This window comes from Candoia aspera, chromosome 2 (genome assembly GCF_035149785.1).
Source record: "Candoia aspera isolate rCanAsp1 chromosome 2, rCanAsp1.hap2, whole genome shotgun sequence".
NCBI classification, from domain to species: Eukaryota; Metazoa; Chordata; class Lepidosauria; order Squamata; family Boidae; genus Candoia; species Candoia aspera.
This window is the reverse complement of record NC_086154.1, coordinates 233,267,428-233,284,620: the sequence shown is the minus strand read 5'-3', so window position 1 is coordinate 233,284,620 and position 17,193 is coordinate 233,267,428. Positions and strand designations below refer to the sequence as shown.

The 17,193-nt window shown below is 38.3% G+C and overlaps 1 protein-coding gene across 3 annotated transcripts in view; it reads left to right on the top strand.

Annotated features, from left to right (window-relative positions):
* Window positions 1–17,193, top strand: part of FAM169A (family with sequence similarity 169 member A) — a 47,259-nt gene that overhangs the window by 24,588 nt on the left and 5,478 nt on the right. For all 3 annotated transcript variants that reach the window (XM_063295521.1, XM_063295522.1, XM_063295520.1), the window contains exons 2-10: window positions 1,852–1,988; window positions 3,535–3,634; window positions 4,814–4,899; window positions 5,689–5,860; window positions 8,081–8,260; window positions 9,510–9,638; window positions 10,112–10,224; window positions 12,668–12,722; window positions 16,396–16,528. In XM_063295521.1, coding sequence (XP_063151591.1) covers window positions 1,854–1,988; window positions 3,535–3,634; window positions 4,814–4,899; window positions 5,689–5,860; window positions 8,081–8,260; window positions 9,510–9,638; window positions 10,112–10,224; window positions 12,668–12,722; window positions 16,396–16,528 — 1,103 coding nt within the window. In that variant the 5' untranslated portion in view covers window positions 1,852–1,853. The remainder of the gene's footprint in view (window positions 1–1,851; window positions 1,989–3,534; window positions 3,635–4,813; window positions 4,900–5,688; window positions 5,861–8,080; window positions 8,261–9,509; window positions 9,639–10,111; window positions 10,225–12,667; window positions 12,723–16,395; window positions 16,529–17,193) is intronic.

The window sequence follows — 17,193 nt, the reverse complement described above, 5'->3', positions numbered from 1 at the left end:
TGCTTGTAGCTGCTTTTACATATACTGTTGTTTTAATTTTGTATTGTATTTCATTTTTTTCCCTAAGAAAACACGGTGTAAAAAGTGGTATAATGTATTTCAAGTAAACAGTGATTGATGGAGAGCAAAAGAATATTGATGTTGCTTCTTCACATGAAACAGTGTTGTGTTGTATTGTTGTAACATATGCAGTGGTATACAACAACTGTCAGGGTGAAGAGCAAACTTAGTAATATTTTTCTCTTGCTTAAATTTTGGAAAGCAGAATATAATTAGTTTGCTTGCAAATTTGAGCCTCAACCACTTTTTTTTGTTATTTTACCAAATTCCAGGAAATTATCCGAAGCAAATAACTAGATGGAAGGTTGCATTAAAAATTGGGATGGTGTGACTATAATTTTTCATGGCTTATCATCCCCAACCTCTGTAGGTATAGATTGTTATAACCAAATTTATTAACAGAATAATACAAAGGCAATGTGATGCAGTAATTAAAATGTTGTAGTAGGGCTGGGAAGATCCTGAAAAGTGTCCCCATTTAACTGTGGAGCTCATTGGAAGGCTTTTGACAAACCTACCTCTGTCAGCTGGCATGGCTGTTGTTGCTGAAGATAAGATGAAGGGCTGTTTCATATAAGCTGCTCTGAGCTTCTTAGAGGAAAGGCAGGATATAAACGAGCTCCAAAAAAAGATGCGGTGGATCATCTGAGAGAATGAATGTAGATTTCTCTGCAGTACCTTAAAGCATCTTTGCCCAAGGCACAGTTTCTTTAATGCCCCCTTTCAGGGCTTAAATAAATGCAGTAACTAATTTTGCACTATAACTGTTGGGAGTTAGGGGAAACACTTGATTTTGCTTTCTAAGTCATGAAATGGAGGTAGGTGGAATGTAGATTTAAATAAAGATGATTCCCAATTGCATAATAATAGCAAGAACAAAAGACTTCTCTTTCCCCCAAACTTAAATTATGTTACTAGTTTGGGATAATAAATACATTTTTATATAGAAGATTTGCAATTTCTGTTGGGTTTTGAAGCTTAGCACAAATTCTTCAACTCTGTGTGCATATCTTTGCATTGGCTTCAGTTGGTGATTTTGGTCTGATTATTTTCTTGTAATTTTCTTGTAATCCGCCCTGAGTCCCCCTTTTCAGGGGGAGATGGGTGGTAATAGAAATTGGAATAATAAATAAAATAAATTAATTATCCCTGCCATAGGTATATGTTGGTTGAAAATTGGGTTGGACGGTATAGGTTAAATGCTTATAAATACTCTGCCTGATCTAGAGATAAATTCTGATAGAATAAACTCTAAAGATAGATTTAATTCCTTGTGCAAGGAGAATTAAAGAGATGAGAATTTGTTTATTTTAATTATTTGGTAAGTGAGGTTAAACGGAGAATGTTGTTAATAGATGGTACAGATGGAATATGTTTTTTCAAAACAATAGGATCAGTCATAGAACCACTGGTGCAGTTAATGTTTTGGTCTCTATCCAGGTGCAATTCTTCCTGCTTCCTTGGTACAGTATATCCTCATAGAATTCTGAGCTGCTGAATGCGTGCTCTCCATAACATGTTCTGAGCGGGGGCAAAAAAAGAGTGGGATGATACGCAATTTTTTATTCACAAGCAGTTTTCTCCAAATTCGCACCTTGAGGATGTGTTGGAACTAAGTTTCAAAATTCTAGGCTGCATGGCTCAGAGTGTTGCAGTTCCTAGACATCTGGAGACTATCAGTTTGGGGAAGGCTGCTCCAAAGTACACGTAACTTTTAAAAATTAAATTTGGATTCCTAGGATGTAATGACTATAACAATAATCCTGTATGTGTTTGTGAACTCTCCTAAAGGGATGGCCTTCCCTGTGGATCTCTTGGATAACTACAGTCATGAAGATCTTGAGAGCTCTGGAGAGGATTATCTATCTGAACTTAGGTGTGGAGATCCAGAGAATCCAGAATTCCTCTCTCTTGTTGATAATATCAAGGTAAGATTGGTGTCATTGCTGTTTTATCTTAGTGTTTACAATATTCTTTATTTGTACAATTTTAGATGGCTTTCAAAATTCTCTTTTCAGTCTCCTGAAATCATGTTGTCAGATAGGAAATGAGCATTGTCCAGAAATTTTGTAGTCACCATCTAGGCTAAGGGAAAAAACCCCCAACAAACAACCTTCTGTAATAGAAGAGAATATCTATAGCTCAGGGTTGAACTGTAGAGTCCTTGGTGCTCTCTGAGGTTGGTTGTTCACTTGCAGACATTTCATTACTTGAGTAGGTAACGTCATCAGTGCTGGTGAGTGCGGGGTTTGCTCCCTATTTATATGCAGCAGCTTGCCCTGCCAGTGTTGGTGGGGGTCTTAAACCGCATTTACACACCATTCAAGAGAGACAATAAAAAAGTTAAGGAAACAAAAAGACCAGAACACATCCTCACCAGCAGCCAACACCCAGATAAGCATGGATTAACGCCAGACAAACGATCAAGCAAGGAAATACCAAGGAGAAAACCACATCACCACCAACACTGGCAGGGCAAGCTACAGCATGCGTGTATATATATAGTGCAGCAAACCCCGCACTCACTTGCACTGATGATGTTACCTAGTTGGGTAATGAAATGTCTGCAAGCAAACAACCAAGCTCAGAGAGCACTAAAGACTGGACTTTTATTTTTAGATTGTAGTCTTGAGTCCCTGGTAATTGATTCAGCAAAACAAAAGGAGGCCAGTATTTACTATTTTTTGTATTTTCTTACCATTTAATCTTTACCTTTGAATGCTGGGATGTTGGGGCAAATGAACTCATTATTGATTCTATCATATGTCTGAATTATTTATTTGTTTATAATAATTTGTATGCCACCTATCCTCACAACTCTAGGAAGTTTAATAAATACTGATAAAACATTCATAAAAACAAAACCAGTTAAAACCAGTAAGTACTGTTAATTATTGCTAGTGTTAGGCATATTTTCCTCCTTTAGTGGACTGACTTCACCATTTTGTGAAAAGTCATCAGAGTAGGGGTGCATCTGATCTCTGGAGGCAAGCTGTTCCACATAGAGGGGCTATTGCTGAGAATGTCATTCTCGGGTCCCAGCCCCCAGTCCTTTGAGGGTAGGTAACCAGAGCATCCTTTCCCTGTTAGATTGTGTAGGGTGGGCATGTCCTATCGGAAGATGGTCCTGAAGGCAACAAGGACCTAAGTCATAAAGGGTCATACATATCATGACCAGCACCTTGAGAAGCCTACTGGCAGCCAACGCAGTTCCTGCAGAGTAGGTAATATTCTGCTAAATTGACTAATGCCAGCCCAAAAGCAAGCCACTGTATTATGTACCAGCTGCCGCTTCCTAGTCACCTTCAAGGGCAACTCCACATGAAGAGAATTGTGTTAGTTTAACTACAAGGTAACAAGGGCATGAGTCTCTGTCTTTAGTGTCTCTTGGTCCAAGAATGTACTGTGTTAGCAATTCACAGATCCAAAGGAATAAAAGTAAGCAATGATGTAACTTTTTTTCCTCCCTCTTAGGTTCCAATTTGTTTGTCAACAGTAGGCTTCATTCCCCTTTATGGTGGAGAAGAAAGACACAAAGTCCTTGCTTTATTTGCACCAGAGGATTCACTTGCAGGTTTCATTTACATTTTAAATTGTAACACTGTAGTATTCTGATCTGAGTCATTCCTTTTTCGGTTCCTATGTTATTTCTTGCTTTTGCTCTGAAGGGCTGAAGTAATTATGGTTTAGAAATAATGTAGAAATCATGATAAAAATGGGGATTCAACTGAAACTGGGGCAAAAAGCCTTTTAGGGTGAATAGCGTCTTCCCTCCAGTTTTACAATGTTTGAGCGACTTTTGACCTGTTTCAGCATGCTGTGGGGTGGCCTAGTGTTGCTGTAGATAACATAACTTCTCACTCTAATATGGATTGGTTCTTCAGACATCTTTGATAGTTGGAGGAAATGGTGCTCCCATACAATGTCTCAATATTTTATGAATTTAAACAGTTTACTATTCTATGGGAATAAAGAGAGGCCTGCTTGATTTTCTATAACAGAAAATCATGATTGGCTATTGCAAACAGGAGTCTTAAGTTCATCCACTTTCCTTCTACATGAGAATAGGAGGTTTAAATTTTCTGCTGCAAGTTCTTTTGACCTGGAATATCTTGATTCAATCAGAGGGCAATTTCCCAGGCTTTGATGAAACAGGTAATTATAGGGAGAACAAGCCTGGAATTGAGATTCAGGTATTTTCCTCTCATACACAAAAAGTTGATCATTTGTGAACTCAAGGTTAATTGTGTTTTGTTCTTAGAAGAGTAGACCAACATTTTTTGCCATTTTGTTGCTATCATAGTACTGTGAAGACTGGCAATCTTCCTTCTCTATATATTCCTTTCCCTAATTTTAGTTAGGGACTGATAGCTGATGAGGGCTTCCTTTGACTCAAGTAAATAGTAGTTACCTATTCAAGTAAGTAGTTTCTTTAAATTTGCTAATTTAGAAGTTGAGGTAGAACCCAATATGTTTTTGGCTGCCATTCTGTTCAGAAGATGTCTCTTGCATGTAGAACCCAGAGATCTTTTGAAACTGAACATATGATGAGACAACCCAGCTGGGAAGTGACAGCTTCTAAAATGGGACGGATCCCAGCTTTCTAAGAAATGCATGTATTGATCATGCATTTAGTATTCTAATTATGAATTAATGTGAAAATAGATACCCCTATAACCAAAGATATTTACTAGGCATAATTAAAGTTGAAAAACTGAACACATTCTTACTTTATATGATTTTCTTCTTTGAGCTGTTGCCTTGTTCCTGGCTGATCAGTGGTGGACTATTGATGATATTTTGAGAACAACATCCCCTTCTAGAGAAGGACTTCTGCGGGTAAATAAAGTTGTAGCTCTAGTAAATGAAGTGCTTGATTATGAAATATAAAGCTTAACATAAATGGAGAAAATGTCTGGCTTATTCAGAGTATAAAATTCCAATTTACTTGGAATAGAATTGCCTGTGTATACATTTAAGCTATGTCAAGCTTCTTGAACTGTAATAATAAGTTGTTTATGTGCTTCTAGTGTGGACAATGCCTGGGATAAGGATTTATGACTGCAGTTGTTTTATATTCCTAACATCTCTCATAATTGGTCATGCTGGTTAGGGCTGCTAGGATTTGCAGTTCAGCCATGGGTTTCCTATTGTACTATATAATTCGAGATAACTTCACTCAAAATTATTTTATTTCACTGAATTCTGGGCTCTGCAGAATTAGTAGTCCTATCCCAATGTTATAGTTATTATAACTCTTTTCAGAGAGCTGTAATGTTTGTTTATATATTAATTGGATTTATATCTTTTATATATCCTTTCTAGTCACTGTATCCTCACTCTCGAGCCACTTCAAATCAAGTTCATAATGTAGAATTGCCTTACTAGGTTTTTATCCCATTCCTCATTTTTGGTTGTATGTATTTTTATTTTAGTAAATAGACATTTATATCTATTTTCTCCTAAACAGTTTGAGGTGCTTTAGAAATGTAAGTAAACTAATTAATAGCTAAAACCATAATAAAAAATTATACCCCTTTCTGCTTTCATTCATTTGGAAATGTAAATGTAGATTTTAAATATATGAGACTTTGGGCTATGTTCTCTAACCCATCTGTGTTTTTGTAGGTGAAATCAATTGGGGAGAGAGTGGTTCTTTATGTGCTCAACAGAATAATTTATCGTAAACAAGAAATTGAGAAAAACGAGGTCCCATTCCTTTGCCATGGTAGTCATGATTATGCAAAAATTCTATGGAAGAAAGGCATGGCTATTGGTTTTTATTCTATTAAGCTGCCAGGTAAGACTATTCTTTAAAATGGAAAATGTCATTTAACATGAGACAGAAGGAAACAAGTCCATCTTTTAACTTGACTTGCAAAGAACAATGTCCACAATTCACTTGCATTTTTATCTTGGATATGGCAAGGGAACACTTTTACTTATCATGTAAGATATGGAAAAGAACATTTATTAGGAGGCTGATGGTGATGGTGATGATTGCTGTTGGTGAAACTGCTTATGAACCTGACTATTATAATTGAAGGTTGCATAAAGTTGTAAATTTGTCTTTATTGAAATTACACAGTTCTAGGAACCTAGGAAACAGCTTTATAACAAAAAACGTGTATAGAAATGGGTGATCCTTCAGGTTTCCTAGGGCAGAAAAAGTGTTCACATATTTCTTGTTGAGTTTCATTTTATTGGTCCACACCCACATTTTTATTGCAGATGTGCACTGATATAGCGCTTGTCATTCAATCTGACAGCAGTGCATGGTGTTCATGAAAGGTTCTGGATTGCCATGGCTTCTATGGATGGCTGCAGATTTTCAGGGCAGTCTCAGTATGGATGTTAAGCTCCTCAATACTGTATCTGTGATTAATCATATTGGTTCATAGTAGGAGATGCAAGATGTGTTGTACATCAGGAGAATGTAAATTTATTTCAGTTCTCAATGCCAAATATAGATATTCAAAATTGGAAATCAATGAAAACAGGAAATTAGAGAAGGCAATTAAATTCTTACAGACTAAGCCAGTATTACCTCCTCAGCTCTCAATCTGTGTTGGTGCTGAACTATTTACCTGGATAGATACAGTTGAGTGAGATTGATGTCACCAAACTGTTTTGCTAATTCTTGAAATAGTTAAACTCAATCTTTAAAGTGATAGACTGGTTTGCCTTTCTCTTTGCAGGTAGCTAATAGATATGATAGATCACCAGGGTCTTTGTTCATTTATTGCTATTCTCACATGGATTTCAAACATCTATTTTAACTGAAGGCCCCAATACAGACTTCTTTTCCCTTTCTTTTTTTCTTATTGTAAGCAGAAAACAATCCCCTGTTGTTCAGTTTAAAATTGCAATAGTTTTAAAAACACCATGTAATGAATGTCTAAAGAACCTTGGTGGGTTAGTAATGATTGCTTGCAGGCTTGTTCTCTCTCTCTCTCTCTTTCTCTTACTGTCTCTGGATTAATTTCCAAGGAAATCAGTTACCAAGTGCAACAAATTATATGGCCTTGACAGCCCTTGGAAACTTGATATTTGGCCAGATGTGCCTCCCTTCTGCTGTGACTTGCCAAACCTTGGGGGAGGGTAAAAAGCAGATGGAAGGGGATTCTTTTGTCCCTGTTGCTGTTATTTGGGCCTTCTCAAATAATTTAGTGCAGAGTTTTTAGGCAGGATGTGGGGTGGTTTGTTTATTTTTGAAACTGTACACTCCTGTTAGTGGAGAGCAGGTTTGCCTAACCTGCTCCTTTGTTATTGAAGTACTTACAGACTGAAAACAGTGAGGATCCAATTCCATAGTAGGTCACTATCATGCCTCTTGCTCCAAGTTTGCCAACCCTGATTGCATCTAGGGTTGCCATCTGTGTTCATGTCATCTTTTTGATAATGCCTGGTCTGGACTAGCTGTGGTAGCAATGAGATGAAAAAGCAGATTCTTGGCAAAGTTAAGGGAGGACTAAGATTTTGTTCCTGGGCATAAAAGGAGATTTTTTTAAAAAGAAAAAGTTGAATGATTCCATTGTGCATAACCTGGTTATCCTAAATTTAGAGAGATGATGAAATGTTGAAGAATGTGAAGAGCCAGGTAAAAACTATCTAACTGCAATTAGAGTGCTCACTGTGTCTACAAACTCCTATATGGCTTTTGCTTGAGTTACGTGCACAATATTTTGAATTACCAGCACAATATTCAGGACAGGATCAGTGGAAATGACAAAAGAACCTCTTACAATGATCAAAGAGTACTATATGTGATCGACTGTACTGCGTAGTGATGAACTGCAGGGCCAATGTTATGAAGCCAACTGTTGTTATTACAGTTCAGAAACATATTTTTAATCAGGCTTTTTAGAGTTTAATGTCTTTAAAGCTTTATGTACTTTATTTTAATGTTGTCCCAAGCCCTTGGTATGTATATTTGAAAACTTATTTTAGGGAAGTGCCTCAGATATGTGACAATGAATCCTTCTGAAATGCTAATTAGAATTGGCTGTTGTGTTTTCAGGGAGCATATGTAGTGCCTTCCTTACTCAGAGCTACCAGCTTCCTGTCCTGGACACAATGTTTGTGAGGAAGAAGCATCAGAGCAAAGAATTTGGGCTACTGATGCTGGAAGATTTTGTGGATTCTTTCACAGAAGATGCACTTGGCTTGCGATTCCCTCTGACATCTTTCATGCACACTGGTAAGACCTTTAGATTGTCTAGTGGCATCAGTGCAAATAAAAAAGTGTAAGTATGCATGTGTTTATTCATAAACTCTCAATCTGTAGCAGTTATGCAGCTTAATTTGAAATTATTTTGACTTTCCAGTAGTGTGGACTATCTAACATGGTGTAAAATTTTTAGAGGAAAAGCAGAAAGTAATTTGACAAGATAAAAGGAGGAATGGAATAAGATGTCCCTTTCTCTTGGGCAAATAAAGTACATGCCTTGCATTCCCCCTTTGATTAACTGGCTGCAGCTTTCAAATTCACTTCTTCTTCCCTACTGCCTTTTGTAGGCATGTCTGTGGGTTCCACTTTTTGGAGCCTCAACAGCTAGTTTCAGAAGGAGTGGAATGTTGAATGTGAATGTAGGTTTTGCTCATTGAATATTCCTGCTTGCCTCTGAATTGGAGCCCAGTGTAAGGATTATATACAACAGAATCTTCAGAGTGTTCACCGTTTACAATTTAGGAGTGGAGTTCGATATTCTGAACGGATATTACATACCTCAGCTACCATAACACATTTTTTGCATTCCTGCTACTATTACTTACTTTAGCCTCAAGTCCATCCTTACTCATATAAGAGGCAAACATCTGAGAAATTTAGGTAAGGCATGTAGTCTTTTAAGAACAGCTTTTAAGGGTTTCCTGAGGTATTATAGGTATTGAGCTGCTTATGTTCTGCCCTGCTTTCAGTGGTATGTTACGAAAAGGTGAACATTCAGCAGTCCAAAGCCAGCTGTGGCTTTTAAAAGCAGTTAAAAGCAACCAGGACAGACCTATGTATCCCTTCTCTATTTAGGAGAGAGAAAACAGGGTGTCATACTCTGTTCTTATCAACTGTTGTTGACCCTAACAGATTCCTGCTGAGGAATTGCAGCTTTCTAGAGAAAGATGGTCTTCACAATCTCCAAAATGTTACCAATGGATTCTAATACTCAAGTGGTGAAAAAATTGTAGATATTATACCTAACTTAATTGACACTGCTAAAAGTAATCAGTTTTTTTACCTGAAAGGGTAGCTTTGTCTTACTTGAAAAAAAAATCCAGAATACTCTTGTGCTTCTGTTTGTGACACAGCTAAGTTTCTAATGCTCCCTTGAAAGAAAATGCTAAAAAAAAAAAGTGTTGCCATATTTTGGGGGGGAGAGTGGGAAGCTTGCAAAATAAAATTAAAAATCCGTGTTACAGATGTGTACTGAATGAGTTCTATTTATCTTGCCCAGCTTGCCAGAAGTACTTTGAAAGATATCCAGGGGATCGTGACCTTCTGTGGGAAGTTGAAGGCATAGGCCACTGGCACCAGCGAACACCTATAGCTAGTGTTTTGCAGAGAGAAAGTTTAAAACACAAAGGTAGGAGGGCATTGAGATATAATATAGAGTTGGACAAAAATTGAGACTGGGATTTGTTACTGGTCTGTGGGTATTTTTCTGAGGTTCTACAAAGGTTTCTGATTTTTGATGATCTAACAATATCAACAAAAAGAAACTTGCTTGCAAACCAGGTTGTTGAACTGAAGTAAGATTGCTTGGGGGTGGGGGAACCAGAGTAGATTTGTAGGTGGAAGATTTGTGTACTGCCATAGAAAGCAAATCCCTGTCTTTGAGATGTGTCTACAGTTCTGTGCCTGAAAGCATTGTTGCATACCTTTTTACACTTAATGGAGTGGAGGTAGTGTAATGGTTCTAGTGGAAAACAAAAGAGATACTGCTCTCTTAGCTAAAATCTGCCAACTGAAAAATGCTGAAAAGAATTTTATTAATTTAAACTAGGGGATAATATTTTGAAGAGGTTGCATTTTAATTTTTTTTTCTATGAATAAAAGCCTTGCAAATAGAAGCTAACACTTCCCAGAATGAGGAACGGTTTCTGCACGCTGCCATGGATAACAGCCCATCGAATGAACAGGCAGTTGACCCCAGTGAAATACACTTAAGTGTAGGTATAAAACAGCTTCCTCTGAATTATTTAGAACTTGCTCTGTGCTTTATATGTATGCATATGGTTTTATTAATTTTTGTCTTTTCAAAATCCTTAATATTTTTACTGAAGTGGAAAAATGGGAATCTTCTTACAAAAAACAATTTAGCTTGAATTGCTTTGCCCAGTCCCCAAAGTTTATGATGTTCTTTTATAATTAAAATATAAATTTGGAATTGGGCTTGAAGCAGATTTGTTTAGTGCTGCTTCTACTTACAGGCTGCAACGAAGGAATCAGTAAATATGCATCAGATTGTGTAGTACTGGGGTGAGCCTACTAGAGGTGTTTATTATAGCCAGGACTCCACTGAATAAAAGAGGCAGAAGAAGGCAACTGCATGTGGACCATGGCTTCAGCTCAGTTTCAGCAGTGCGTAAAATTTCATAAGCAAATTGCAAATTGTATTGGTGTTTTTCAGTTTTCAGCAATAAAAATGGGATAGAAGCCCTTAACTCCCCCCCCCCCCGCAAAGCCTACAGAAAGCATGGAGGAAAAGAAAAAGATTGAACCCCCTTTCACCAGTCACATAATGGATCTGCTGCCTGCAGTCCTGGGAAGTTGAGAGCAACCCCTCTGACCTATGCCTCCCATGGATAACAAGATTGCTTGTTCCTGCTGTAAAGCCTTAGCTAAGCATAGATGGGTGAAGTCCTTGCCAAAAGGAGGAGGAGATTTGGTGGCAGATTGAAGGAAGTTTGCAGTTCTCTGATATGTCTGCCATGTGTGCATGAATTAAGCAGTTTGATGCTGTCTGTACCAACAGAAGAATAGGCTACATCTTCCATGAGATATGGAATTGACATAGGAGAGCCACAACTGTTGTGCTTAGAAGAAGGAGCAAGGACTCCTTTCTTTTTTCGGGTGCCCATTGTAAAGAGCAGTACTGGTTTTGAAGGATGTTGCTTCCTTTATTTCAAGGAAAATTGGAAGTGGAAGAGAAAGAAAGGTCATGTCAATAATTGGCTTGCTCTAGGCTTTAGAACTTACCCAGGTGTACCCAAGAATTTTCCACTGATTAATTTGCAAAGGTAAGCAAGCCAGAGGGCTTAAGGTGAGGGAGACAATTTTGTGGCCTGCTTTGACTTTGACTAGATCATGTCCATTCTTTTTGCTTATCATTTAGCTCCTCATCTCCAGCACACCTTTTTCTACTTCTTAGAATCTGTGTTTCCAAACTGCCTCTCATGTGAATGATTCTCGGTGGATGTAGAGATTTCAGAACACCTTCATTAGTTTGACACTTTGTAGATGATATATGAAAAGTGTGAGCCACGCTTCTGGTTGTATCTTGAGTTTTCACTGATGTTATTGCACACAGATAACAAAAGGGTGATATTTTAATTCATCAAATTCTGAATGGAATTTTAAAACTTGGCTTCAAGTGAGATAGATTCAGTTGTTCCTTCATAAGCTTACTAGAGTTTATTAATTATAAACATTAACAACATTTGACAAATGTGGTGTATATGTTTAATCCAACATAATCTCCCCAGCATTATATAAAATTCCTATTATCAAGCAAATCTAGTTTTCTTGAAACCCAAAAAGCTCTTGCAGATTGAAGTGCAGTTTGACTCAGTAAATCTCTTTGGAACTTCTTGAGGTACAGATTTTTTAAAATCAGTTTCAGTAATTGATCAAGAATTGGTCCTGAAAATAATCCACTAAAGGCACTACACTGTGCTTAATTACACTATATAAGCAGGAACTTTTCTGGATTGTATTTAGTACATATTCCTTCTTTGGTAGTCTTGCCTGATTAGTCATTCCTTTTGTATGAATGTTTTTGAAAAAATTGGGAAAAATCACCTAGTGATCTTTATCAATGAATCTTATTATTGTCCCTTTTTTCTAAGGTATGAACATTAGTGTTACAAAAGAAATTGATTTAGTTCCTGTTGTTAACCTCATGGTTGGGTTAGAAAACTAAAATACATATTTCTTTGGATTAGTGTTATCTAAAAATGTGACAAATTGTGTTTAAAAAAATCAGCCGTTTTGAAATACCTATAGGTAAACAATTATTGAAATATAGTCACAGTTTCTTAGCTGTATTAACAATATTTTCCCTAATAGATTACCTTGGTCTGTACAGATGAGGTTCTTGTTGAATATAGTGGTTTAACATTTTGTATTTCTCCTTCAGATCTCATATTCAGCTATGAATGTTAAATTTCCAGTTTTTTTATTTCCCTTTTTTTGCAACTTTTTTCTCCTCTTTAAATTCTGCATTTGTTTTAACTTTTTGTATTGTTTTGTTTAATATGTTTTGTTTAATATAGTAAAAATCTGTATGGATATATAACTGAATGAATGAAAGAAATGTACTAGTAGTGATTTACTTTAAAGATTTTCAGTTTTATGTTATGGATTTATAAACTTAAGTCTTTCTGATTTTAGGTTGATGCTCATAAAAATAAAGATGGCTTTGATGTATATGAAGGTACCTCTGAAGGTAAAAAATGCAGTGTGCATCTTTTTTGTAAAATATTTTTTTCTGTCATTCACTTTCTTCACAAATGCATATAATCAGAGGTGGTACTTCAAAAAGAAATTTATTTATAGCAGCCCAAAATTATGTGTGTGTGTTTAAAGAAAGCATTTCTTATTTTGATGTGTTAGTTTAACTGGAGAAAGCTTCAGTATTAAATATGAATGGAAAAATTCAGACCAATAGTAAGGTTCATGCCATGGTTGCAAGGCTGGAGAAACCTGGACTGCCTGGTTGGGCAGAGGTGAAAGGAAGTCTCACCCTGTCTGCGCTCCCCTAAGTCCTCTGGCACTGCCTTCCTGGTGTGGTACAGCTGGTAGAAGGTACTTTAGCTGCCCCCACATCTCCTTGGGAAATCCTGTTATCTGGCTTCCTCCCCTGCCTTCCAGCCCCAGTGTATGTGAGAGGTCAGACTCTTACAGCCTGCGTCTTGACTTGTGGGGAACAAATAATCATAATCATAATTGTAGGAACAGCTTATATCCTGCAACGATATTATTTAATATTATTAAACATCTGCCTATCCCAGGTCCTTGGGAAGGACTTGATAGGTGGACTAAAATGCCAGATCCAGTCTAAACATCTGGCTGTGCAATCAACCATAATAAAGCCAACTCTATAACTCTACCTTTTGGCCCTTACATCTTTGAAGCATGTGATGAGGGAAAACAGCACTCCCCTCCTTTGGATGGGTTGGAACTGAAAGCAGAATAAAATTTAAACAACTGTATTAAAAATAAGGAAAAGGAAAATCTAAAACTTTATTTTAGGTAGTCACATGAAAAATATGGGTGGATGAAATAAGGACTACATTGTTGATAAAAATCACAAATAGTTCTTAAAAATTACTCTCCTATAAAATGCTGTTAGCAGGTGGCACAGATCCATGATGGGCAAGATCTACAGCTCAAACAGTTTAAGATGGAACAAAAATGCAAGAAATGATTTTGTTTTGCACAGATGCAATAAACTTCAGAAACAAAGTTACTAGAAATGATCAAGCCAGTCAAATGCACAGGAAATGAAGCATAAAATGTTAACAGAAAAAATAAACCTAACAAACAAAATGGAGACTGCTTCCCCCTTCCTGGTCTTTTGGACATGACCAGGGTCAACTCCAGCTGCTCTCTTTGTCTAATCCCATCAGACCCAAACTGACCCTCCCTGACCCAGACAAAGCCCACGGTCCAGGAGGAGGGCCTTCTCTGCGGTAGCTCCCGCCCTCTGGAACATCTTATCCCCAGGTCAGGCATCGCTCCTTGCCTTCAGGAGGAATTTGAAGACCTGGCTCTGCCACCTGGCTTGCGATGGGGAGGGGAGTCATCATGTTTAGGGATGGCTAGTGCCTTAGAGGGCTTGTCGCGTACAAGGACTGAGATCATCTGCCATTTGGATTTTATTTTTATCTGTAATTTATTGCTTATCTGTAATTGTATTTTAGATACTGTATTTTTATATATTGTAATTGTATTATATATGTATTTTATTGATTATTTTGTTGTAAACTGCCCAGAGTCCCTCTGGTGGGAGGAGATGGGCGGTGACAAATTTGATAAATACATCCCATCTAGACCAAAGAATAGAAGCTTCCCCACCAGCTCACAGCCCAGCCCAAAGGCAGCCCTTACAAGGGAATTGCAACCAACATTCCATCCTCTGTCAGCTGATGATCTCAACATTCCATCTCCTTTAACAATGGACTTCCTCAGCTCTGCTGCCCACCCCCGAAAGGGTCACTTTGCCTAGCTTCCCCAAAATGGCCAGCAAATCGGATCCCTAGGATTTAAAAAAACAAAAAACAAGGTGGGGAACATACCTAGTACTCCTTTCTCCTCCTGTTTTCCCCACAACAACCACCCTGTGAGGTGAGTTGGGCTGAGAGAGAGTGACTGGCCCAAAGTCACCCAGCCGGCTTCCATGTCCCTTTCGTTCCCCGCCTTGTATCCCTCGATTTCTATAAAAATCTTTGCTTTTCCATTATACAGGGTCCCTCTTTCTTCCAAAACAAACACCTAATGATCATTGCAATAAACATGGTTCTTCTTCTCAGTGTTGTGCTCCTTACTTTGGCAAAAATCCGCAACATAAAATCCTAACAATGCTCTGTGAATCTGTGGTTACCTGGATACACCTTGCTTTCTGAATATTCTTACTGTTAAACGGAGGGTTCGGGCAATGGTCCTTGGTCTCTTGCCATCAAGTTTTGGGGGCTCCAATCCAGAGCTTTTACTCTCACCTGCATTTCCCAGACAGAAATTTATTTTTTATTTATTCAAATTTATTAGCCGCCCATCTCCAGTGGACTCTGGACAGTGTATAAAACTGGAAAATCCATAAAAACAGAACATCAAACAACACAGACAGCCCAGACTAAAACAACCTTATAAATAACACAAATCAAACAAAACAGGGCCTCCAGAAATACAATAATACATTGATACCTCAACCCCAGCCCTGGAAAGCCAGGTTTTAAGAGCTTTCTAGAGGGTGCCATTCTTATCTCTAGGGGGATGCTGTTCCAGAGGGTGGGGGCTGCAACAGAGAAGGCACGTTTCCTCAGTCCCAGAAGATGACCATGTTTAATAGAGGGAACCTGGAGTGCCCCCACTGGGCAGGCAGAAACGATTGGAGACAAGTGGTCCCTCATATATCTAGCCCCTATGCCATATAGGGCTTTATAGGTAATAACCAGCACCTTGAATTGCACTCACTGGCAGCCAGTGCAGCTTGCATAGCAGTGATGACACATGGGCATACCAAAAGGTGCCTGTTAACTGCTCGTGCCACTGCATTTTGAACCAGCTGTAGCTTCTGGGTGATCTTCAAGGGCAACCCCATGTAGAGTGCATTGCTATAATCCAATTGTTAGGTCACCGGGGCATGAGTAACTGCCTGAAGGGCCTCCCGATCAAGGAAAGGGCGCAGCTGCCACACAAGATGAACCTGTGCAAAGGCCCTCCTGGCCACAGCTGCCACCTGCTCTTTCATCAGTAGCTGCAAGTCCAGAAGGACCCCCAAGTTGTGCACCAGTCTTGAATGGGAAAGTGCAGCCCCATCCAAGACCAAGGATGATAACATCCCCAATGCCTGGGGATAAATAGCCACAGCCACTCAGCTTTGAACCGAATTCTGTTCCACTCCAGCCAGATCTGAACAGCCTCCAGGCATCAGATTGAAGCTCTTTAAAATCGACACAAACTATTGTTTCCTACCAACTGCCTCTCCTGAATTCTGCCTCTCCATTTCCTGAGGAAATCAGCTCTCCTGGGGACTCTTTCAGCCCAGATCCCAAGACTGCTCTCTCCTCTCCTGAAGAACTACTCAAGAAAGCATGGAAGTGGAAGTTCTCATTTTGGGCATGACACTGCCAACTAAATTACAACAGTGTATTAGAAACTAAGCTGATTTATTTTATTTAAACTGAAATAGTGTAAAGTCTATATTAGGGCCAGTTGAAAGTACGCATAGAATTCCTAGAGACAGCATCAGATGTTTAAGTGCTTAAACAATGCAGTAAAAATATTTCCTAGGCATTAGTAACACATTGTTTAAAGCAATTGTATAATTAGAATTTTTCAAGCATCTTGATGTTATTTATACACAGAGTTGTGTTTTGGGGGGTATTTTCCCTCACCAGAACCTCTTGCTTTACCAATTCCTACTCGATCACGAAGCAATAATCTGAAACGTCCAAAATTGGGGAAAAGAATCCAAGAACCGGAAATTCCTGAAGCTGAAGATGTAAATGCTTCTCAAACATTGGGAAACAGGTACACTGTGATTCAATAATGGTAGAAATGAAAAATCTCTACATATGCCTTGTATATACAGTATTTGTACAGAAGGATAGTACAAATGTCATTTCAGCTTACATGTACCAAAATAATCTTTAATAATATTTCTTGCTTTTAAACAGTAGCAAAATTCAGGAAATGAATGTGGAGCTGCATGAAACTTAGCATCAGTAGAAGGGCAGTATCTTTTATTAAGCTCCATCAAAGTAGCACAAAACAGTATGGCAAGTTTTAAAGTTCTCCAGAACTCTTCATCAGGAAAGATGCTACAAAAAGCTCAGGATGGGGAAGAAGCAAGGAAGTTTAAATATTAGACTAGATGTTCCAGCTGTGGTGACTGTGGTTCATAACCCATCCCAAGCTGAGGATGGAAGACGGAAGGCACTAGGCAGGAGTAGGTACTGTCAGTGTCATGTTACAAATAGCATTCTTGGACAGAGAATGATTCTGCTTCCTGCCTGTCTCCACCAGCTCTGCAAATAGTTTGTTCCCAGTCTTTCTCCTGCATGCTTGAATAACTCAGCCTGTTAGAAAGCAGATCTGAAGAGTGCCGACCATTGCTCTTTGCCCGTAAATAATGTCTGTAACTTAACACAGCCCTAAAAATCAAGTTGTGTGCATTTCAGCATCACTCAGCTGTT